This window comes from Eleutherodactylus coqui, chromosome 5 (genome assembly GCF_035609145.1).
Source record: "Eleutherodactylus coqui strain aEleCoq1 chromosome 5, aEleCoq1.hap1, whole genome shotgun sequence".
NCBI lineage: Eukaryota > Metazoa > Chordata > Amphibia > Anura > Eleutherodactylidae > Eleutherodactylus > Eleutherodactylus coqui.
The window spans coordinates 144,141,913-144,166,584 of record NC_089841.1 but is presented as its reverse complement, the minus strand read 5'-3'; the positions used below and the strand labels follow the sequence as shown (position 1 = coordinate 144,166,584).

Genomic DNA, 24,672 nt, shown 5'->3' with positions numbered 1-24,672 from the left:
TGTGTGGCGTACGTGGGTGTAGATGATGGAAGGCATGAAGTTTGTTGTAGCTGCTATGGTGATTAGTCAAGTGTGAGGCACAGCATGTAGTAGTCATAATGCACACATGAGGGCAAAGTAGTGAATAATCGCAGCACACCAGGCAAAGATGTATATACATAGAATTTTTATTTCCATTATATTTAGAGATGAGCGAACGTACTCGTTTAGGGCGATTTCGCAATCGAGCATCGTTTTTTTTCGAGTAACTGACTACTCGAGCGAAAAGATTCGGATGGCGGCGTGGTGGGTAGCAGTGGGGAACAGGGGGGAGCTCTCTCTTCTCCTCTCCCCCCACCCCCGCTCACCCCTGGCGCCCCCCAAATCTTTGCGCTCGAGTAGTCAGTTACTCGAAAAAGCGATGCTCGATTGCGAAATCTAAAAGAGTACGTTCGCTCATCTCTAATTATATTTATAGTATTAAAATTTAACTCTGTGAAAAAGTATATATACAGCAAATTCACAGGTTTTTGTACAATAAAGAATTAAAAGTGTTAGAAAACTCAATAAAACAAACAGGCTGCCTTCACAAATGGCGGAAATGTTGCAGAATTTCTGCAGCATTTACAGTACAAGCCATATAGAGTAGATTTCTATAATCTGCACATGGTGGGAAAAATTTCCACAAAGAATCTGCAGCATGCCTTTTTATGCTACAGATTTCAACCCTTGAAATTCAAGGGTTAAAATCTGAAGCATTTCTGCACCATTTAGGTTTGGATTTTGCTATTGCAGATTTGGATGTGTTTTTGCTGAAGGTTTTCGACTGTGGAAAGACGGCAGCAGATTTGGTAGTGGTCTTTAATAGAGATGAGTGAGCACGCTAGTTTAAGGCGGATGCTCGAGCGAGCATCGGTCTTCTCGAGTACCTGATTACTCGTCCGAGCAAATGCGGGGGGGGGGGGGGGGAATCTCTCTCCCCGCCCCCGCCGCATTTGTTCGGACACGCAATCAGTTACTTGAGAAGACCGATGCTCGCTCGAGCATCCGCCTTAAACTAGCGTGCTCGCTCATCTCTATTAAAGACTGCTTCTCCCTCCTCTTCCGGGTTCACAGCTGTGACTAACAGCTGACTACCCGACCTGCTCCAGCTCCATTGCAGGATCAGAGGCTTTAATCCAGCGCCGTATTTCTGCAATCAGGCGAGATTAAACCCAGGACCAAGCACTGTATATTTACAGAGTTTAGTCCTTAAGAGGTTAAGCTCCCAAACTTTACCCAAAAGCAAGGTCTGTGAACAAGCTAAAGTGTATAGCTGGGCACAGCTCATCCAGTTATCCGTTTTTTTAAAGACAGGCAAGGAAAATCTGATATTTTTTCTCCATTTTGGGAAGGAGCGATCCACCTTTAGTCTCTAGCTGGTCTAGATATAAAACATATCTTTGAGCAATTGTCCTTTGATTTGGTTTTCTTTACAAAAAGCTGCATCTTTCGTGATTATTCTGATCCACCGTCACATCTTACAACAGCTGTCAGTTGCTTCTCAAATTCTTCCTCTGTGATTTTACCCTTTTTCAGTTTTTTCAACAGCCTGGTATCACGTAGCAGCTCATTAACATCTTCATCATCTATATCAGAGCCCTAAAAGGATACATCAACAAAGTTACTATATACACAAAACCATAATGACCAGACTGATAAATACTTTGAAATGTTAAAGGGGTTGTCCCGCGAAAGCAAGTGGGGTTATACACTTCTGTATGGCCATATTAATGCACTTTGTAATGTACATCGTGCATTAATTATGAGCCATACAGAAGTTATTCACTTACCTGTTCCGTTGCTAGCGTCCCCGTAGCCATGGATCCGTCTAATTTCAGCGTCTAATCGCCCGATTAGACGCGCTTGCGCAGTCCAGTCTTCTCCCTGGTGAATGGGGCCGCTCGTGCCGGAGAGCTGGTCCTCGTAGCTCCGCCCCATCACGTGTGCCGATTCCAGCCAATCAGGAGGCTGGAATCGGCAATGGACCGCACAGAGCCCACGGTGCACAATGGGAGAAGACCCGCGGTGCATCGTGGGTGAAGATCCCGGCGGCCATCTTGCTAAGGTAAGGAAGAAGTCGCCGCAGCGCGGGGATTCGGGTAAGTACTAAACTGTTTTGGTTTTTTTTTAACACATGCATTGGGTTTGTCTCGCGCCGAACGGGGGGCCTATTGAAGAAAAAAAAAAAACGTTTCGGCGCGGGTCAACCCCTTTAAGAAACTTGGGCAAATATAAGCAATGTAGCATATTAAAATTGCTTGCTCTGCAAGCAACCTAATTTTCAGTTTCCCCTTAGCTAGCAAGTAGAGACCAGCTGTTATGAGGTCTCCTATACACAATATAGAGGAGATTCTGCTCTCACCACTCTCATACAGAAAAGCAAGGAAATAAAACATTATAGAGAAGTACTGAGCAGTGTAGATGTGATTCTATTAGCTATGAGACAATTAAAACACTATTAGCAGCAGTATGTAGCACACTACTTCTCTCTTACTAAGCTTCTGCTCCCATCCTCTCTAGGCAACAAAGAATTTTTTTCTAATGCACTTTATATACAGGACAATTCTCATTTAAATGAGCGCATGAGCAAGTGACATCACCGCTAGTTGTTTGCACTCGAAGAATGTTTAGACAGGCAGATAATCGCTGAGAATTGTTTACTTCTCACTCAGTGCTTCACATTCCTATGTGAAAGACTGGGAAGGGGTGGGTTTCGACGTAATGAGAAGTCAGCAGACCAGCAATGATATTTATGCAGGCTGAAACTGAGCAACAAAGAAGAGCAAACAAAAAGTGCACGATGACTCGCGTTTAGACGTAACGATTCTCACACACTTTTGTTTGTCCGAGTGACAATCGTTACATCAAAATGGGCCTTAAGACAATTTTAGAATGATTTCAGAGTAAATGGACAGTTTAGGGGAAGAAAAAGAATTGCTAAGTGGATTTGTTGACTTATGCAACATTTGTTCAAATCTCAGTGACTAAAGGCCGATTTAGACCCAACGATTCTGGCTCAAAGCCGTCTTTTGAGCAAGAATAGTTGGGCCTAACTGCACGGACATTGTGCAGTGTTCGTTAATGAGTCGTTCAGCGTTGTCTTTCAGCAAGCTGAAAGAGTGATGAGCCTTATCAATGCCACCCGCTGAGTTCTCAGCGGGATACCGCTGATGCTATTGTTTCAGCTGGTATCCCGTTTGGAGAACACAGCAGGAGTATGCAGAAGACAGCTCTGCAGCTGTGTTCTACATACCTCACTCGGAGCGCTCAGCTTCTGTATGCCACGTGAGCCTTCATTTACACACTTATGCAAAGTGAACGTTCAAAACTGTCACTCAAAAACGCTCTTTTTGCTACAGAGGATCAACTCAGTTCAGTTCTCTGAAGTATTTTCAGGGAACTGAACTAGGTCTACATAGGAACAGAATTTGTTTATTCCATGCATCAGTCTATGGCCACAAAATATAACCAGAATTCCCCGTACAACGTATAAATGACTACGTACAATGTGTAACAAACCATATTGTATGTCCTTGCAGCTGCTGTCCCAGGATCTCAGAGATTAAATGGTCTATTATAAGAGCATATATTAGCCCCCAAATAATTCAACTAACTACTTCATTTGGGTAGTTACATAAAAAGGAAACATAAAAGTAATATAAAATGTTGGTAGTTGGTCTAGTTTTACCTCTTCATGTTTTCTTTTAATAGCCAGCTTTTTCTTCTTTTCTCTTTTGACTTTTTGCTTTGACCAGGCCTTATTTTTTGCATAGTTTTTTCTGCTTTCCCCTTCGTGTTTCAGTTTTTTCTCCTGCAACATTTTCTGTCTTTGCTTTTCTCTGTTTTTATCTTTGTAAGGAATAGAGTCTGTATCGATAGTACTGGAAACAAAGTCGGAAAAATCTTTTCCTCTCAATTCTGGCATTCGGGGCATTTTCAGCAAAGCAAAGCCATGAGCAAGACTGCAAAAATCTAAATCTATAGAAAGAAAATGACAAAGTTACAAGGGCAAATAGCAGGTATATAAAGATGTGGCAGAAAATTAGGCTGTGTGGGGAAGACATGGAGCACATCTGCTATCAGAAGTGTTTAGTGCTGCACAAGGACATTTTATATCATAATATATATATTTTTTTTTTTTTCCCCTGTATACACACCTTTTACTCTAAAAATTAGGTTGCATTCATGTTTGGCATAAGCCTGTACATAAGACACAAAAGCCTTCATGCCTTTCTCGAACACTGCCCGATCACTTTTCGCCATAGATCGCAGTTTTGGCAGATGATCCACTGTACATTTGAATTCACTCATTTCTTGCAGAGGGCACTATTGATCAAGAGATTACAAAAAGTAGTTACTGCCAACCTGTAAGAGCATATGACTGAGAACATACTGACATGGGTTAGAGCTGGAAGAAGACATTGAGATGTACGCAATGTCACAAACTAAATCAAGTCATCTTTTTCTGTCTCCTATTGAACTTGGAAAAAAGCTGTGGAATGAATACGATATCGATAAAAAGACTATTCTGTGCCATCAATAAACGTCAGAGGAAATGTCCATAAATTGGCAAAAACTATTTTAAAAAAAAATGTAAAAAGGAGATTCATGCAAACACTATCATGGAGTCAAGTTTCTTCTGAGTCACTTTTCGAGACATGCACTAGATGTACACAGCACAGATGTCGAGCTTCAAAGGCTCATTGTTCTGGTTGATAGAAATAAATCTCATTGGTTCAGTAATTGAGATCTAGTGCCGGCACCTCTGCGGTGTCTTATCGGGGCTTGATGCTCTATAAGGGATCTCATCACTGTGACTATCAGCAGTTATTCTGCACAGTTGGCTCCTCCCCCTTTCAAATTTTTCGGTGTGTCTGAGTGTTTCGTATTGTCTGTTTTCCGGCTGTGGCTGGGCCCCATATAGAGCTTCTAGGGGCTTCTTGCCATAGTTCTGTAGCCCTTATGTGTGCATGTTTTTTAGTGAATCATCAAATAAAAGTTAGCTATCCAAAAGATTTTTAAGAAGTCTAATCTGTGAAGGGCTTTCTAAATCTAATTTTGGACTTTTTCTGCCCTCTGTGAATAGGATGTACAGAGCCTAGCTTACAGCTTGGGTGCAGAACACTTTTTCATCTGGGAGCCACAGTGTTAGATGGTACCACAATAAAATGTGGATATAATGTAGAATACTAAATCAAATAAAGATTATTCTAAGTAAAAATCATTTAAGTGTCTCCAATATATTCTGCAGCGCTTTACAAGTGGGAAGCGGCAAACAAAATGTCAGTTAAAAACAAATAGTTATATAAAACTTCAACATTCCTCAAGAATTCATAAAAAGCGTATTTTACAGCTCTAAGTGGATGGTAAAAAGCAATGTGGCCATAACATAGCAACAACAGAGTTTTTCTCATCAGCAGATGCAGACAGTTACGCTAGGCCCAACCAACTATCTAATGCTTATGGAGATCCCGACTTTCAGGGGTAAGAAATAATTGCACTATTAGGCCACTCTCACACATGCGCCTTTTACCGCGATTAATCGCGGTACAACACTCCCATTTATTTCAATGTGGCCTCGTAGACCTGCGCTCAAATTATTTTTAAGCACCATCTGCTCGATTTTGTCACTTTTTAACGCACCTCATCACCCATCACAATTATGTAACCTGCGTTCAAAAACACCAATAAAGATTGCAGTGTTTTCTGACGCAGTGTGTGAAAGTGGCCTTAGATTTCAACTTACCCAATCCATTTGTTCTGTTTGCAGATAAAATGCTGACAGTTCCCCGGCCCAGATGGCTTCACGCCCCGATTTTATAGGACGTTTGGAAGCCAACTGGCGCCAATACTCTGTAAGACCTTTAACGCCATCTCCGACAATTGCCCCTTCCCGCAACAGGCCCTACAGGCCATCATTACAGTCATACCAAAGCAAGGGAGAGACCCCCTATCTTGCGGGAACTATAGACCCATTTCCCTACTGAATGTGGACACTAAAGTCTTCGCAAGAACACTAGCCACCCGCCTAGGACCACTTATCCCCACACTCGTACATAGAGATCAGACTGGTTTTGTCCTGGGCCGAGAGGCAAGAGATAGTACCATTAGAACTTTATCCCTGATAAGCAGGGCACGAAACGCGAAAAGCCCGTTATGCCTCCTATCGTTGGACGCCGAAAAGGCGTTCGACCGGGTCAAATGGAAATTTCTTGAGTCCACACTACAGAAGATAGGTCTAGGGGCGAGACTGAGAAACTGGATAATGGCCCTATACAACAAGCCCACAGCCCAGATAAGAGTAAACGGGAAACTCTCCCACCCGATAAACATCAGAAACGGCACGCGCCAGGGGTGTCCACTTTCCCCAACCCTGTACGTGTTAGTAATGGAGTCCCTTGCCAACGCAATCAGATCGAATCCGGAAATTCAAGGTTACAATATAGGCCAAACTGAGCACAAGGTGGCCGCATTTGCGGACGACCTTTTGGTCTATATAACGAACCCCAACAGAGCCCTACCCGCCCTCCTACGAGAATTCGATAAATACAGTAAAGTTAGTAATTTCAAAATCAACCTACAAAAATCAGAGATCTTAAATATAACACTGCCGTCCTCTGATATAGCTCAACTGAGACCCTTATTCTCACTGTCGTGGCGGGAAGACCACATTAAATACCTAGGCACAAAACTGCCCTCAGACCCAGACCAGATATACGACTTAAACTTTGAGCCCATATACCGTTCCCTGATGAAAGACACAGAAAAATGGCGCGCACTAACACTTTCCTGGACCGGCAGAATTAATGCGGTCAAGATGATCTTCCTCCCGAAACTCCTGTATCTTTTTCAGACCCTCCCAATACAACTCCCAAGGAGTTTCTTTATCAAGATACGAAAGACGGTGACATATTTCGTATGGGGTGGGTCCAGACCTCGGTTGAGTTACAAACTTCTCACCCAGAAAAAGGAAAATGGCGGGCTGGGCTTGCCAGACATGTTGCTTTACCATAGGGCCGTAATAGGTAAGACCGTCCTGGACCTCATGCACAGAGGGCAAACTAAATTATGGGTCGAAATGGAGCAGAGCTCTGCCCCATTCCAAGCTCGGGGTCTCTTTTGGCTCAGGGGCGGACTGGGCAGAAGGGGGATCAGAGTGTCGCCATTTCTGAACTCACTTCTACGAATATGGGACAACTTCGCGAGCAATAACGGGCTGATATCTACTCCTGGTCCCTGGACCCCTCTTGTGGGAAACCCGGAGTTCCCTCTTGGGATAGGGGGCCTGGCACTCCTGAGTAACCTAGGAGTCCATCTGCCAAGAATACACGACATACTAGGAGAGGAAGGAATTAGGCCACTGAGCTCGTTGATGGAGGAGGGGGGAGCCGTAGCGGGTGCGTGGTTTCAATACATGCAGCTAAGCCACTTTATCAGAACGCAGAGCAGAGCCTCAGATCTGTCTACCCCGCCTACTCCTTTTGAGAAGCTATGTGCGGACCCCCGTGAGGCGAGGGGACTGATCTCCGTGGTCTATAACATGCTGGTAGCTCGGGGAGCCCGGGACTTAGAAAGAGGTTGCCGTGGAGCCTGGGAGAGAGAGCTAGGGCGACCCTTGCCCGATGAGGACTGGGCTAGGGGCGTCAGTCTGACCCACAGAATGTCAGTCTCGGGCAGACACCACGAGCTAAATTATAAGCTCATTATGAGATGGTATCGCACACCGTCACTACTAGCCAAAATATACCCTGGCACCACAGCCAACTGCTGGAGATGCCTGAAAGAAACAGGAACGCTCACGCATATTTGGTGGTCCTGCCCTGGGATTAGAGGTCTGTGGTTAGAGATACAAGCCCTGTACAATGTACTGAAAAGAAGCTCACTGGCTCTCTCTTCTGAGATTGCGCTCCTCTCAGTCCTGCCAGGCTCCATCGCTGCCATTAAGAGGGATATCTTGAGATTCTTCCTTCTAGCTATGAGAACAGTGATCCCCCGACTCTGGAAGTCCCAGACGATGCCGACACGCCTGAACTGGACAGCTGCCCTAGATGATATCCGATATATGGAAGAGCTGAGAGCCAAAGATGACGACAAATGGCTGAAATACTACGATGTGTGGGAGGTATGGATGACGTTTCGAAATTCTGACAAGTTCAAGCAATGGCTTGAACACGGGGTATTACCCACTTGATAGACGACAGGGAACCCACTAAGGGCCCTACCCGGGACGCTACTCCCCCCCCCCCCCCCCTTACCTTCTTCTTCCTCACCCACCTCCCCTCTCCTCTACTACACAGTCACCCCCCTTCTCCCCAATTTACTTAAGTTCTACTCAATCACTCTCACTGATGTTAACCCCCACATTACACCTTCACACACACCACCTTTCTACCTCATGACACACTACATCCACGTTGAGTCGAGGTTCACTCTTAGACGATCCGACTCCCACATGCCTTTTAAGGTTAATTTCACACAAGTCACAAACATGGTTTAATAGTCTGCAAGAGACTGTTTTTGTTTTCGATAATAATTAACTGTTGAAGTTAAGCCCTGAAGTCTGGAGCTATTTTACATTTTCCTGTTGCGGCGACAGGAGTCTCCACCGCAACGGACAATCGCACCCCTTTACTGTACTGCCAACCAGGCTTCGGGACAGTTATTGCTTTTTATGCATGTCAACCACTTGCAAACTTGTATGTTTAAAATTCTGAATAAACACATTTTGATAACAAAATGCTGACAGTTGTCCGTCAGCAGCCCTCTCCGCATTCAGAACACAGGCAAGCTCAGTGAAGCTTGTGAACAAGTGTTTGGCCGATAGCCATCTTAAAGGGATTGTCTCATTTCAGCGTTTCCTGGTTGAGATGAGAAACCCACAGCTCTTTCCTGACCCCTCATCCCCACCGCATTTGCTCGGACGAGTAAGCAGAGCAATGCTCGCTCGAGTATCTGCCTTAAACGAGCGTGCTCGTTCATCTTTAGTTTTTAACATTCAGTTAAAAGAGTGTGCAAGAGCCCTCTTGCTAGGAGCAGCATGAGAAAGAGTGCAACACAGCAGGCACTGGAGCCTTGTTTTAACACTCCATATAGTGTATATGTGGGCCAAGCAACTGCATATCCTTCTGATGTGGCATAGAGTGTGTATCAGAATAGCATAGCTACAGGTCACATACGACAGTGTAACTAACTATGAGCAGTGGAAGTAAAAAGTAAAAAATAATAATAAAATTATATATATATATATATATATATATATATTTTATTTTTTTTTTTTAATAATATTTTTAATAATTATTATAAGGCTTCTTTTCATGTAGTTTGAAAGCGAGGATGAATTACTTGTTGATGAACATTGCATAAGTACTAGGTATTTAAAGTAAAAACATTACAGAGATAAAATGATAAAATATTTACCTTTTGGTTTATAGAAAGAAAATTGACATAGGATTCTTCCATAGGAAGCAAAAATACAAGTGCACTGCCATGGTTACCAATTCTTGCAGTACGTCCACACCGATGAACAAACGCACTGGAAGGAAAAATAAATATTGTTGAGAAGTTTGAAGAGCCAGAACTATAGTGGAGAACTGTGTAGAGGAACATGCAGGGACTCTGCCCAGATAAAATACTAAGACATGTATAAAATAAGATTTTTGTACTTAACATAAAATCTCTTTCTTGTCCAGTTAATTTGGGGTCATAGCTAAAGAACATGGGCATAGCTACTGCCACTGGGAGGTGGACACTAAGCAAAAAAAGGGTTAGCTCCTCCTACCAGCTATACCCCTCCTGCAGGCACCAAGTTAACCAGTTTGTATGCAAGCGGTAGGAGCAGCAAGCAAGATATAAAGAAAAAAAAATAAAAAATTGTCAAATCGAAACCATAAGAACATTAAAATCATAACACAGAACCATATGCAACACCAGAGCGAATGCTGCAAGATCGATATTGGAGAGTTCTTAGTATCAAACCGGGTGGATAGCGAGAACAGCATAGGATGGAAGTTGAGTTGTTCGCACCAGATGAAGAAAGCTTTCCAGACACTATAGTAAACCCTGAAAGAGGAGGGGTTTTTTAACCTTCAACATATTCTGAATAACGGATTCTGCAAATCCAGAGACTCTCAGGACCATGACTTCAACCGCCACACTGTGAAACTAACTGTGGACAAATTCAAGTAAAGGAGGAGTCCTGTAAGAGAAAATCTTCTCAAAGAGAAAGGCGCCACAGAGTGTCAACGAGACCTGCATACTACACATGTAGCGATGAGAATTTATGTATGCAATGACCGTCGCTTTGTCTGTTTGGACCCGAACTGGGAGGGAGAGGTGTTAGCTGAGAATCGAAGTGTGGAAGTGACAACAGAATGGTCCGAAGTTCCAACACGTTTATCGGAAGGGCAGAATCCCTTACTTTCTAAGTGCCCTGCGCTGTTAGTTTCTGCAATGTACCCCGCCATCCCACCCTCCCAGCCAAGTAGGCTAGCAGCCATGATGAGTACTTGCCAGTGTCGAGTCAGGCAGGAGCATCCCAGATGGAGCGGTGTAGATTCCAGCCATCAGAGAAGGGAGTGTTGAAGCGTTTGAGATAGGTGGATCTCTTAGTCCAGAGAATGGCCCACTGGGATGGCAGAGCATGGAGTTGGAGGAGGACCTTCGGGGAACACTTTGGGCATGTAAAGGAAACTGCTTCTGTGGATGTAGATGATGCATGACCCTTTATCTGAAGGATATCCTTCACTGCAAGTATCGGGCTATCGACCAGAGTAGGTAGGTTAAGATGCCCATTCCTCATCCAAGTCAGAGTCCAAGGAAGACTCAGAAAGTTCTCCTTCAGAGCGACTTTTGTTTGTGGAGGAAAACCCAGAGCCCGTCCCAGGAGGGACTGGAGGAATGCAGACACAAGGGACCCCAAGGCTTGTGTCAAGCAAGAAGGCCTAGCCCGCTTCCTGGGTCTACCAAGGTAGAGGTCATTTGTGGAAAAATCATCGTTGTCAGACCCGTTTGGGAGCAGTTGATGGTATAGAGCAGTTTAACCTATCTATAATAGCGGTAGATGCTCTAGTAAGGTCCGATACTGCCCACAAGAGGGAGTCTGCCCATTCCGGTTTGGCAGTTGGTGGGGGCTGGACAGGAGGGGTGTCTGCAGGTGGTTCAGTGCTAGCCTGTCCCAATGGAAGTTAGTTATGACACAACAGCTCAAACTGTCCACATGGAAATTTGGTACTACAGCAAGAGCATGCAAAATATGTGGATTTGGCTGCAGCAAGTCCTTATTGGTGGAGGAGGATGGTTGAGCCTGCTCCACTGGAAGTGCCCCTTATAAGGCTGAAGCAGGGACTTAAATTAGGGCATGAGGAGTGGGAGACTGTGATTCCTGTAGAAGAAGTCCTCCCACGGTCTAATATGGACTGTGCACTGGGTACGCAGCAATTGTCATTCTAAGGAAGAGTGAGGAGAGCTGTGCTGCCCCAGTATCAACACCCCTCCTCTGCCAGTTGCATGGTACATGCCACGCTAAGAAAAGAAGCCAATAAGAGGCCCATAGCAGATCGGCCCGCAGTGAATACTGAAAGGCTTCTCTTCCTTCCCCGCTGAGTGGGAATCCTGTAGTGGCCCATAACAAAGAAGAAAAGTAGCACGGTGGAAGAGGAGAGGATGAGGAGCCCCCGTGCCATCTTAGAAGGTATGCCCATGTGCCAAGTAGTCGCAGGGGGGCTTAAAGGGAACCAGTCACGACCCACAGCAGCATAAACTAAATTATGGTGCTGTTAGGGGATGTGACAGGGAGCTGGGTGATGTATTTTTTTATATTCACCTGCTCCTGAGATTCAGTGCTGCCACCCTGTAAAGTTGGCACACGGCACGAAAAGCTTACTCGTTTCAGAGTCCCGTGCACGCTCTTCCATAGAGACACAGGAATGTACTTTTTTGTTGTTAATAAACAAACAGTCTGCAGGAAAACAATATTAAGAAACTAAGTGAGTGACATCTAATAAGGCCACAGCTCCCACATGGGCAGTCACCCAGGAAACTGAGCCTCAAGCAAATCTAGCTATGCAGGACTCCCTGCTTGCATATCACTCCACAAGTTACCTAGTGATGCATGAAAGATAACTTAGAAAAAGCAATGTAGTTTATTTTACAATTTGACTTTGGTTGAATTTGTAATCCTTTTATAGATGTACTGTCTGACAGTACTACTGCTATAAATCACTACTTTTTGGAGAAGATTCAACGGAAGCTGTGCGTGCACTGCCATCCGGGCCACTGCAATGTGCATGGGGGCGTCAGCTTCTAGCTCCGTACACACTGACTGTAGGCTGCATGACAGACGATCGCTGGGGGTCTCGAGCAGCAGACCTCTACTGATCAACTACTGATGATCTATTCTGGGGCTAGGTCATCCGAGTTTCAGACCTGCACAACCCCTTTAATACATTAACCATGAAGTCCCACGTTTTTTGCTTATGAATTCAGCAATAACAAGCCAAATACAAAAGAAAAATGTTTGTTATTGCAAACTAGAACCTTCAGTGACATTTTTACAAAACTGTCGACATATTCTGAAAGAGCGCTTACCTGGCACTGCTGGGAGGGTCGTACTGCAAAACCCAGTTTACTTCTGGTATGTCAATACCTCTTGCCATCACATCAGTGCACACCAAAATGCCACTGTAACAAATTAGATAAGAAATGCTTAAAATCCAGAAACTGCCAATATACTAATATAACATTTTGAAAGCCATGTCACATGCATAGAGCTGGTGCAAAGCATTGTATTTGATTTTACACGAGCACATACTGGCCGGCGTTTTCACGGCCGGCCAATATATGCTTCCATCTGGGGCATAGAAGCTCGTGAACCGGCGAACAAATCTAACGTTTGTGCGTCCGTACACACAGCATGGGGCCAGCTGCATATGCGCCGAGTTCACCATGTCGTCCATTTCCGCTCCCTCCCCATCGCAGGCTCATCTCTCGTCTCCTCCTCGCTCGTTCTTTGCAATGGGAGGGGGCAGGGCAGAGCTAAGCGGTGGCCCGCCCCGCCTCTTCCCACTGATAACTTCAGACAAGGGGCGGGGAGAGGGCGGGAGCTTAGCTTCGCCCACATCCCACCCCTTGTCCATATCCATCAATGGGAGGAAGCAAAGCAGGGGCAGAGCTAACCGGCAGCCCGTCCCACCTCCTCCCATTGCAGAGAGCCAGCAGGGAGGAGGCAAAGGTGAGCCTGTACGGAGGGGGTGGGGGAGAGGCTGGGGTGTGAGAATCCAATGCATCAGATCACAGTGCATATTGGTCGGCCGTGAAAATGCCGGCCAATATGCGCTCGTGTGAAAGAAGTCTAACACTGACAAACACCTAAAGACTGTCTTCTGTTCTTGTATGCTCAATGAGCCAACAAGATGCTGCCCGTGTATCCAAAGCGGACCCATCCAATTTTCTCACCTTTCAAGCTTCCTAAATTCTGTAAAAATCCTGTTGCGTTTGTGTTTCATTTTCCCGTGAAGGCTCAATACTTTCACATTCTTCACCAATGCTTCTAATGCTTTCCCATAGTACTCCACACAGGCACAGGTACTGCATACACAAGCAAAAAATGACATAGTGATGGCAGAGAAACAAGTCAAGAGCTCAGCCAAGACTTTAGTCACAACTAGTCATTACCTGAAAAAAACAAGATGTTTCTCTTGCTTTCGTTGGCGCAGGAAACTCACAAGGTAGTTGAACTTTTCATCTGCTTTGCAAATCTGTTGAAATTAAACATTTGGAGAAAATGTGGATATTTAAAGCCTCATCGTCTCCTGGATAAAGGGGCATTACTACCATTAATATCCATGGCACAGTGACAGGATGTGCCATAATCGTGTGACAGCTGGATCCAGTCCATCTATTGCCTTGAGTGCTTCTTTTCCCGCTATAGATATTTATCACCTATCTACAGGATAGGAGATATATGTATGAGGTTCCCCTCCAATCACTAGAACAGGGTTTCCAAATTCGCTATTCTTCATCATACAAATGTGGAAAGATGACGTTTGAATGGATTGGCTGACAAAAACAGCCAAACACCACGGATGGGTAATAAATGTAATTAATGGGAAAAGTGAATATTCTGCAAGTGTTACAAGACGCTATACATTTAACTGCTGCGTAATTAATAGATTTCCCGAATTTCACTGTAATGGGCCATTTACACAGGATGAGCTGTTGGGCAAACGACACCTCATCCCAGTGATGCTCGCTCCTGTGCTTTTACACAGGTGCGAATAATCCCTGGCATCACTCACAGCGCTGCTGGCAAGTAGGCAGAGCAGCTGGGGAGCGTTTTCCCCTCACCCGCCTCCATTTACAGTAGGCAGATATTCGTTCCGTAGTAAACTGCTGTTTACACCAAGCGGCTCGTCGTTCAGTCCGACAGGTTGCCATGGCAACAGTACACCAGATACGTGCATCCCGCTTTGCCATTGCCTATGATCGCTTTAACAAGTGATAAGGAATTGCAGGACAGAAGTCCTGCAATGCTTTATCATAGCGATCAAAGCTGCTATTGTACAAGTCCCCTACAGGAAAATAAAAAGTGTAAAAAAAATAAATTAAATGTTTAAAAAAAAACAAACAACAAAATGGTAAAAAAAACAACAAAAAAAAAAAACCCTTTCTTGTGCTTTTCCCATATTAGCATAAAAAAGTATTAAGAAGATTAAAATCCCACATATTTGGTATCGTCACACTCTAAATAGAACACACGTTTTATCGTGCATGGCAAAAAACGTTAAAAAAAAAAGCCCATTAAAAAAAAACGGAGGTGCAAAAGGTTATTTTTTTCATTTTGCCTCCCAAAAAACGCAATAAAAGTGTTAAAAAGCCGTAGGTAACACAAATTGGTACCAACAAAAAGTACAGCTAGTCTGGCAAAAAATAAGACCTCACAGAGCTCCGTACATTGAAAAAAAAAAAAGTTAAAGGATTTTGAATGCAGCGATTCAGAAAAAAAAAGCCAAAAAAGGGTTTTTATTGCGGAAAAAAAGAAAAACCTAAATAAATAAATAAAAGAATTTTGGTATTGTAATCGTACCAACCCGCAGAAAAAAAATGTATTGTGTCATTTATGCTGCATGATTAACGCTTTAAAAAAAAACAAAACATTTATTGCAGAATTGATGCATTTTCTCTCCCTGCTATCATAAAAAAAAAATTTAAGTTTTACGATATAGTCTATGTACCCAAAAATAGCACCGATAAAAACTACAGCTCACCATGCAAAAAACAAGCCCTTACACAGCCGCGCGACGGAAAAATAAAAGTTATGGCTTTTGAAAAATGGAGACGAAAATTCACCAAAAATCGTTCAGTCCTTAAGCCCAAAATAGGCCATGTCCTTAAGGGGTTATAAAATAAAGAAAAACCTGCATAAGAAGCTACTGTAAAACTGCTAGTTGTGATCGTAGCGATACATAAGGATCTAGCTCTTTAAATATAGGCTAAGAAAGAGCACACTACAAACCAATGTACATTTTATGATCCTCAGTCATATGATTCGGGAATATAATCTTGTCAGTTACAAGCTTACCATGTAGTAATTCTGAAGTCGCGTTGGAGTTTTCTGGGTGCTGGTCGCTGCCACTCCTTTTTCCTTCACTGTAATACGCACAGGATTCCGAAGCCCAGCTCGCACCAGGTTCTCTAACTCCTGGGTCTGGGTGGCCGAAAACAGACCAGTCCTCCTCTGTTTGGGCAGAAAACCCAATATGGTGTTTATGCTACAAATGAAAACACAAACCTCTATGAAATCATAGTAAAGGCAGTGAAGCACTTGCCAATAAAAGAGATTTTCGCAGCAATGTCAATATTGGGAGAATGTTCAACTATTGGTTATTTTTAAATCTCACTATCTTTTCGCATCTACAAACATGATTTTAGGCCTTTAAACTGGATAGATATCTAGAAGACAGCAGCTGCAGTACTAATCAGCATCCCGACTCAGTGATGACTACTGCAGTCACTGACTGGCTACAGCAGTCACATGCTGCCCGCTTGTAAACAAAGACTGAAAAGATCACCGGATCACCAGAGCTGGATTGTCAGGGAAAACAAGAAGGACGTTTGTCTTTTTATTTAAGACCATTTTCAGTGGTTTATAGATTACAAAATAAATAAGTTGAACAACTCCTTTTATGGCGTCGTCACATGAGCGATTTTCCTGTGCAAGTTCTGTCCAATTCCAAAATGGACAGAACTCGCATGAGAAAAGAACTTATTCTTTTGAATGGGTTAACTCGCATGAGCGATTTTTTTCCTGGACCAAAAAATTGCTGCATGCACTATTTTTGTGCGATTCTTCAAGAATCACCCATTATTTTCTATGGCAGCATTACAAAACAAATCACAATTGTGAAAAAAAGAACCAGGAAGTACCGAGCAGTGGAAAACACATGAAAATAGCAAGAAAAACCACATGCAAAAAGGTCAGTTTTTTACTGACTAAAATCGTACTCACCCTTGTGAATACACCATTGTATACATGGGTATCTAACCTGATCACCTCCCCTTTCATAAGCTGCGATTACCAATAACGTCAGTTAATATTAGCCCATATGTACTGTATAATGTCGTTGTATACAAGTCATTATGTTAGGCTGTATTTCCCGATTAGATGAAATACGTCAGAATCTATACATATAAGAACTAGCACCTTGCTTCAAACCCCAAATCCAAAAGTCTGTCTGCTTCATCCAAAATAAGCACATCCAAGGTCTTCACAGCACTGACCAAATCAAGGCCATCTGCCTGTCTCCGAAACATATCTTCCAGTCTCCCTGGTGTAGCCACAATAATGTTTCCACTATAAAAAACAAAGAATGACAACATGAAAACTATATAAGTAAATGAAGGTCAGAAACCTCAACGCCAAGTACTTCTTCAGGTATCAGCAGCTGCAGTATCCAGCATGAATGTGAAGTCGGCATTTCAAGAATATTCAAGGAAGCAGCTTAAAGGGGTCGTCCCAACTCAATGTTTCAGGTTACATTACGCTGTTTCTGGACAAAACGATTCATTTCAAAGGGTGTTACGGAAACCGTGCAAGGCGACTGGCTGCCGCCTCATCTCTTTCAGTAACACCCAGCCAGGTGATCGGAAAACAGTTGCAGGGTTCTCATCTCAGCCATGAAACGCCGAGATGAGAGTACCCCTTGAACACCTTCCCACTATAGGAAATACAGTTATGTCATGCAGTGTTCGGGTATGTGTGAAGAGAGATCGCGAGACGACCTCTCTTCATAGAGTGCCAGCTGTTTATTACAGCTGACACCAGCCCGCAATAGCTGCAATCAGCGGCACGGCTGATCGGCGCTATTATCCCTTTAAATCCCACGAAAGATGTTCGGGGGTCCTGTACGGCCCGTCATTTGTTTTGTTTTTTAAATTTTACTCCACTTAGAATGTTTAAAAAGTTTTTTAGTACACTATATGGTACATTAAATGGTACCATTGAAAAATACAACTCGTCCCGCAAAAACCAAGCCCTCAGACAGCTACATCCATGGATAAATAAAGGAGTTACGATTTTTAAAGAGCATTCCGGAACTGTGTACTTTTAGAGGGTGTGGTAAGGCCGGCTGCACACAACGGGGTCACATTTCACATGACCCTATACCCAGCTGGCATCCGCGCGTTCCTGCCTTTTCTGTATCCTCTCTGTACAGTGGATGTGCAGCACGGCGAGCCGTCGGACATGCACAGTACAGATTTTATTTTTTTTTAAACCCCTGCTTTTCCTGTGTCATGCGGAAGGGCTGTAGATCGGACAGCTGCCATTGGGGTTTGAGAAATAAGCAAAAAGAATTTACATTACATATTGTGCTTTGGTAAAGAGATAATCAGTAAGGGCTATTAGATGTTCTGGGGTTTTCTACGGACGGGGGGATTGGAGAGTTGAGGGAAGAAAAGGGAAAAAGAGGTTTGTTCTGCACCGTATCAGCTGATTATATGTGTGGTTTTGAAAAGTTTACCTTAATTCAATGTCTAAGATACCCCCTGCGCGGGGAACTTGCTAAAGCTTCTCAGTTTGTTAAAAAAATGAATTCAATATCATTTTGAAACCACAAATAGAACATGCTGCAATTTTTCCTCTGCAAGCAGAAAATCCCAATCAATTTCCACTCGTGTATAGGAAAAAGGGTTTTTTAAAATCATGCTATAGGCGGTATTTGCTCCGAATTTCGCAATGCCTATCCACCTATGTGCCGCCGGCCTTAAAAGTAAAACATACATTAGCAATAAACATATTAGTTCAATGACACATCATGATGTAGAGACCAGCTGTACACACTGGCAATAAAAGGTACAAAGGACAAAGGCTTGATTTCTATTTTAATCAAGAGTCTAGCTAATCGGCTATAACAATTCTTTTTTATTAGGGATTTTTAAGATGAAACATTTAGTTTTGCATGCTCGTATAACACATAACACTGTCACTTACCCATGTTCTTTAAATTTCTTCACATCTTCAACAGGATTACTTCCACCAATAAGGAGGATCTGACTGAAAGAGTAAAAACTCAGATCTAAATTCTGTAAAAATAGCACAATTCTTTCAGTATTATTTTCTGTTATTTCTAAGAACCTATAGAGCATAAGAGCCTAAGTTTTGCAATATATAATATATGGTTTGTTATGGGACTGGCACAGCAGTAGCTGTTGTTGAAGTTACAGTACGGGGTCCTGAATGGTGGGTCCCCCTCTATGGCTTTTCCCCCCCACCACACCCCCCATAACAAAGCCTTTAAATGTTGATTATATAAAAATACCAAAATATTAAAGTGTACCTGTCAGCTGGAACAAGCGGTTCAAACTGCAGGCATCATGTTATGGAGCAGGAGGAGCTGAATGGATTGAGAAGTTTTTCGTACTTATAAAATCTTTATTCATTTTGTTTATTGGGGGATACAGCCTTAGGCTGCCTGTCTGCGGGCAATGATCCGCTGGCGATAAATCACCCACGGATCACGCTCTGTAAAGCTTTCCATAGGATTACTACAGAAAGCGCAGCGCCGGCGTCCACGAGCGGAGAATCATAGCGATTCTCAGCTTGCGGGATTTAAATCGCGGCTTGCTGCGATTCTCAGCGGTGAGCCTATCTATTAGGCTCATCTTGGAGACCCATCAGTGCTCCCCTCTCCTCCACCGCGGTGAAATATCGCTAGCGATATTCCGCCTCGGCCGTGGACATGGGGCCCTAGACCATGAGTATAGTTACTACCACTAGGAGGCGTGCACCAAGTCAAAAATGTGTTAGCTCCTCCTACCAAGCTAGCCAGTTTGTATGTTGGGCTGTCGACAGAGGATAAATCTAGTCTATTCGCCCTCCTCAGTGGGGTAAACAGGGAGAGTCAAGTGCCAGAGCCAGGAAAGCTGAAGACCAATGAAGAAAGAGGTCTGCCTCCTACGGACACTAAGATAAAACAGCCTAGCTTGGTGCCTACAGGAGGGGTATAGCAAGTAGGAGGAGCTAAAACTTTTTTAGCAAGTGTCAGCTTCCTCGTGGCAGTAGCTATACCCATGGTCCAAGGCCAAGACCCCCAATTCAACGGATGACAAATATAGTATTCAGTATACATTATATTTTATTCATTTACATCCTTGTTCATTCTGAGCTTAGAGGTCCAGTGGGCAGTTCTATTAGTGACTGACAGCTATCTGAATGACTGCATGCAGAAATAGCTGTCAGTCACTCGAAGGACCGCCCACCGGAGCTTCAAGCCCAGAATGAGAAGGGATGTAAATGAACAAAATACACGTTATACTGAATATTTCTTCATAAAACTATATACAATCTGCTCAGCTCCTCCTGCTCCATCACATGGTGTCTGTAGTTTGGACAACATGTTCCAGCTGACAGGTTCCCATTACGGGTCCCAGGAGACAAAGGTTCACCAAAAACATTTTTTTTTTGGACAAAATAGAAATTTTATAAAAGTTGAAAACCCATTGTGAGTTGGGCTAATTAAACAAAATCATAACCATGAAAATACTGCATTCGTGAACTAAGACTTACCAGAAGTGTGGGAAATGTTTTGTGAAACACGAAATCACCTCATCAATCTGTATCGCAAGTTCTCGAGTTGGAGTTATAATTATTGCACCAACCTACGTGACAGTACAGAAGGAAACAAAAGAGTAACACCACATATAGTATTGTAATAAGATCTGGATCGACCCATATTAAAGATTTTTGGAAAATGCATAGATACCAATTCCCAAGAGTATAAATGGAAGGACATCATGGCTATCCGGGTACGGACTACTCCCATCTGCACAGAGGCTCTATTTGGAGTTAAATGGTCTTTTTAGACAAGCCATTATGGGGCCCGAGTGTTCCTCTAAATGCTCAATCACCGTGTAAAGAGACCAAGGTTCAGTCGAAGAATGAGAGAACGCTCCTTCATCGGCTGATTGGCTCTTTTATGAGAGCATAAAAATGCTCGCTGATTGGCGATACATCTTCCCGTGTGAACAGGTACATGTACAGCTGGCCTATGGGGATGACCAATCAAATTAGTGATTGTTCATCCCCATAAGGTGAATCTCGGCCTGCGTAAAGAACAAAAAAAAGAAAAACGAAATGAAACGAGTGTCAATCAACACGCATGTCTATTGGCACCCATTACCTTCGGCCTGTGTTACAGGACCATCAGTTACGGATTCAGTCGATGACAGACACCTCAGTGGAACCCCGCAGCCCACATTAGTCATGCTACAGTACCAGCAGAGCATTGTGGCTTCCATTCATAACAGAAGCTGTAACACTAGTGTGACCGTAGCTTCAGAAGTAACATTCCCATAACCAACTCGCATGACGTTACCTGATGTTTCTTCAGTTTCTCTTCTCTTCTCAGAAGTATTTCTAACAGAGGGATCACAAAGGCCAGCGTCTTCCCACTTCCAGTTATCTGTGACCAAAACAGAGATTAGAACCACTGACTGAGGGCTCCCACACACTTTTTTTTGTTTTTTTTTACGCAAATGTCAATGGGACTAACGTTAAAAACGGATCGAACAAAAATCGCAACGCACAAACTTGCAGTGCGTTTTTAACATTAGAAAGTCCCACTGACATCCACGTTAGTGTGGGAGCCCTCAAGGCCCTTTTACACGGGCCGAGAATCTCATAATTTGCGTTTGGCCGAGCTGATGATGTCATTATGCGCTCGTCCGCTTTCAGGCAGACTGTTTACACCGCACAATTCTCATTGAGAGTCATGTAGTCCTTGCGCACTAATTGTTTAGTGTTTTACGTTCCTATGTGAATCCCTGAAGATTAAAAAGTCACGAGAAGAGAACCGCCCAACGCTGATTTTTATGCCGGCAGAAACTGAACAAGCAAGAAACTCATGATTCTCGCTCGTCTTCATGAGTTTGCCCGCGTTTAAACTGAATGACTATCGTTGGAGCGATTGTCTGAACGATAATTATTCCTTCTAAACGAGGCATAAGGATCCTTTAAGACGAGCCGATTCTTGTTTGCACAAGCAGGTGATGTCAGCGCTAGCTCGGTCGATCTCATGCAGCTGCTTAGACAGGCAGACTCATCATTGACACGTTCAATCTGTGTCATAGTGAATGTGAAAGACTCAATGAGCGCTGTTTAAACGGAACAACAAGTCAACGAGCCAGCTATGCGTTTTACGCCTGCATATAATGACCAGCGAGAAATGAACGATTCTCATTCGCTGTTCAGTCATTGGATCACATTGACTGAACAATCATTCACTTTCGCTCGTTTGAATGCTAATCATTCGGTCTAAAAGCACCTTAAATGAACTGATGATTAACGACAAGGCTGTAAATAATACTCACGGCTTCTGCAGCAATGTCCTTATTGCTCATGAATAGCGGGATTGTTGCAGCCTGTAAGAAAGGGACATACAATGTATCATCAGTGTGCAGTCAGGGAATTCCAGCATTTCACACCATTTTTTAAAACACTGGCACTGGGGACATTTGGTGGCCGCTGTCCATGGGAGGCGCTCTGCTGCTACTGTCCATCAGGGTCACTCGGCTGGCACTTACTAGGGAACACTGTGCCACAGGCCAGCTGGACACGACCTGGTGGGAGTCTGTAGCAGAATACAAACCTGTGCCCAGCCGGCGCCCGCGTGTACCCATCATTGTGTCTTGTCTTCTGTACTGCAGATGGACGGCACGGCTCGCTGTCAGACATATGTAGTATTTTTTAAACCCCTGCTTTGCCCATATCATCACCCAGCGGTGATGCAGAATCCGCAACCTTTCCGCAATGTCAATTGTAGAAGGGCCGCAGGGCAGACAGCTTCCAATTACTTCAATGGAAGCCATCCGCGTAATAATAGAACATGCTGCAATTTTTCCTCCGCGAGCGGGACATGGCGATTGATTTCCGCTCGTGTGCAGGAAAAGGTGCTTTGCCATAGCTTGCTATGAAAGGTATTTACTGCGGCATCTGGAGGCGGATGCCGGCTCCGAATTCCACAATGCAAATCCACCTGTGTGCAGCCGCCATAGGGGTTTATGTGGGGCGCATCGCTGTCCCCATCATTTACAGGGACACTGCTGCAGCCCTGGGCAGGTTTACATACTGATGTGTCGCCACAACTCCCGATGATTGTTCTTCAGCAGCAGGTAGGTGGCTTTACCTGTTGCAGCCGCATGAGCGCTCACTGCACCGCTCTATAGGGGAGCGCCGCGGCACACAGTGTGACTGTACCTGCACCGGCGTCATGTGGGAGAAGCGCAGCTCACTCAGTGTCCGGAGGATCTTATCATCCAGCCTGTCGGGTAAACAGTCCCACGTCCCCTCCGTGACATCCTCCATCTTCCCGCAGCTCCCGGCGCACACGTGGGTTCAGTGCACCCGGCTAAAGAGTCCCCGCAGAAGTTGGCAACGTTTACCCAACTACAAGGTTCCGGCTATAGTGTGGCGAGCGCCGCCCTGTGGTAGCATTCCGAGAAAAAGTGACTGAAATCATAACGACCAACGGGCGGCATCCAGTGCTCTCAGTCAGGTGTCCTGTCATTAAGTATATCAGAACTAATATCACTTTGGTGTCCATTTCACAAGTCTTGAGTTAATTTCGGATATATTTGTTGAACAAGCGGTGGACAACACATTAGAAGTCAGGCCTCATGCACATGGCAGGTCCAGGTTCTGCCTGCGGAATCCCGCACGTAATAGGGCTCTGACCACGGCGGGTGACCCTGCGTACCTGTCATCTTCGCTGGCATACGTGCGCACTTGTCTTCTTCCGGCTTCTCTGTACTGCGAATGGTCCGTGCGGCTTGCTGAAGGGCATGCGCCGTACAGATTTTTTCATTTAAGCTCCTGCTGTTTCTGCAAGCAGAGTTGTGTCAACCGCGTAATGGAGATTGTTGATGTTTCTTCCACCTATTTTCACCCCGATTTCCAATCTGTCTAGGTCCATTTTCCGCATGATCACTTCCGCATATAGGTTAAAGGTCTTAGTGTATCTTGACGCCACCAGGAAGCTAGGGGTGTGACAGGAGAAACGCCCCTGTCACACCCCTAGCTCCCCATTGGGTGACTTGTCAAAGGTTCTAGCAGCACAGTGTCTATTCACTGTTGCCTGCCGTGAATGGTTAGTAAGCATTCACGCCCGCCACAATGAATACACAGTGGCGTGGATCTGCTGCCACCGGCGTGAAGGACACAAGCATGACATACCAGCTTCAACAGCCACCGTAGATATGGTACCAGGACGCGGAACGGCACCTTTGAAGTAGCATCGCTCCGGTCTGTGGAACACCTGTGTACAATGGCTGCTGATAAAAAGACAAGGAGCGGGGAGCAGAGTCCCGGGTAAGCTACCGTTGCAGCCGCGAGCACAGGCACGGGGACAGCACAACAGCAGAGTCGAACAGACGGGCGTCCACAGCAAAACAGGAGCGGCTAGCAGAGGGCCGTGGACAGCAGAACAGAAGAGTCCAGCAGGAGGGGGGAGGACTGCGCTGTGCAGCAGAGGGCCAGGAACGCTGCAGCAGGAGCGGGGAGGACAGCGCCGGGGAACAGAAGCCGCGAAGCTAAGATCATCTGCATCGGGGATCACAGCAGCGGAGATAAATTAGCAGCTGAGGGCCAGGAAGAGAACAACAGCAGCGCAACCACTGTGAACGGCCGGGGAGCGTGGCCAGGAACACTGCAGCAGGAGCGGCGAGCACTGTGAACAGCCTGGGAGCCAGTGAGCCGGGACACTACACTTTTACTGAGCTTCCTGGACCTGCAGGCAAGTCTTCTTTTGCAGCCAAGGAGGTACAGGGGGCGTCACAGCCCCGCACCTCCGCCTGTCACTCTTGACCACTAGGACTTCCTGGTGGCGTCAAGATACACTAATACCTAGGTTAAACAAGAAGGCTGAGAGGATGCAGCCCTGTTGGATGCCTTTGCCGATCCCAAACTAGTCTGTGTCCCCATACTGTGTTCTCACAGTGGCTTCTTGATTGGTATAAAGTGATTTTATTACCTTGACTAGATGTGCCGATACACCCAGCTCTTGTAGGGCCTGCCATAGCTTGTCACAGTCGATGCAGTCAAAGGCCTTGATGTAGTTGATGAAGCACATGTAGATATTCTTTTGATATTCTTGAGCATTT

The 24,672-nt window shown here is 44.6% G+C and overlaps 1 protein-coding gene across 1 annotated transcript; it reads right to left on the bottom strand.

Moving 5' to 3' along the window:
* Window positions 1–1,023: 1,023 nt before the first annotated feature.
* Window positions 1,024–22,908, bottom strand: DDX55 (DEAD-box helicase 55). Its single transcript, XM_066603352.1, has 14 exons — window positions 22,772–22,908; window positions 21,886–21,936; window positions 20,892–20,978; window positions 20,084–20,175; window positions 18,509–18,571; window positions 16,721–16,870; window positions 15,599–15,788; window positions 13,693–13,775; window positions 13,474–13,605; window positions 12,607–12,699; window positions 9,439–9,553; window positions 4,179–4,347; window positions 3,710–3,999; window positions 1,024–1,620 (listed from the first exon to the last, which is right to left on the bottom strand). The coding sequence occupies exons 1-14, from the start codon at window positions 22,877–22,879 to the stop codon at window positions 1,477–1,479; spliced, it is 1,767 nt and encodes a 588-aa protein (XP_066459449.1). The 5' UTR covers window positions 22,880–22,908; the 3' UTR covers window positions 1,024–1,476.
* Window positions 22,909–24,672: the final 1,764 nt, after the last annotated feature.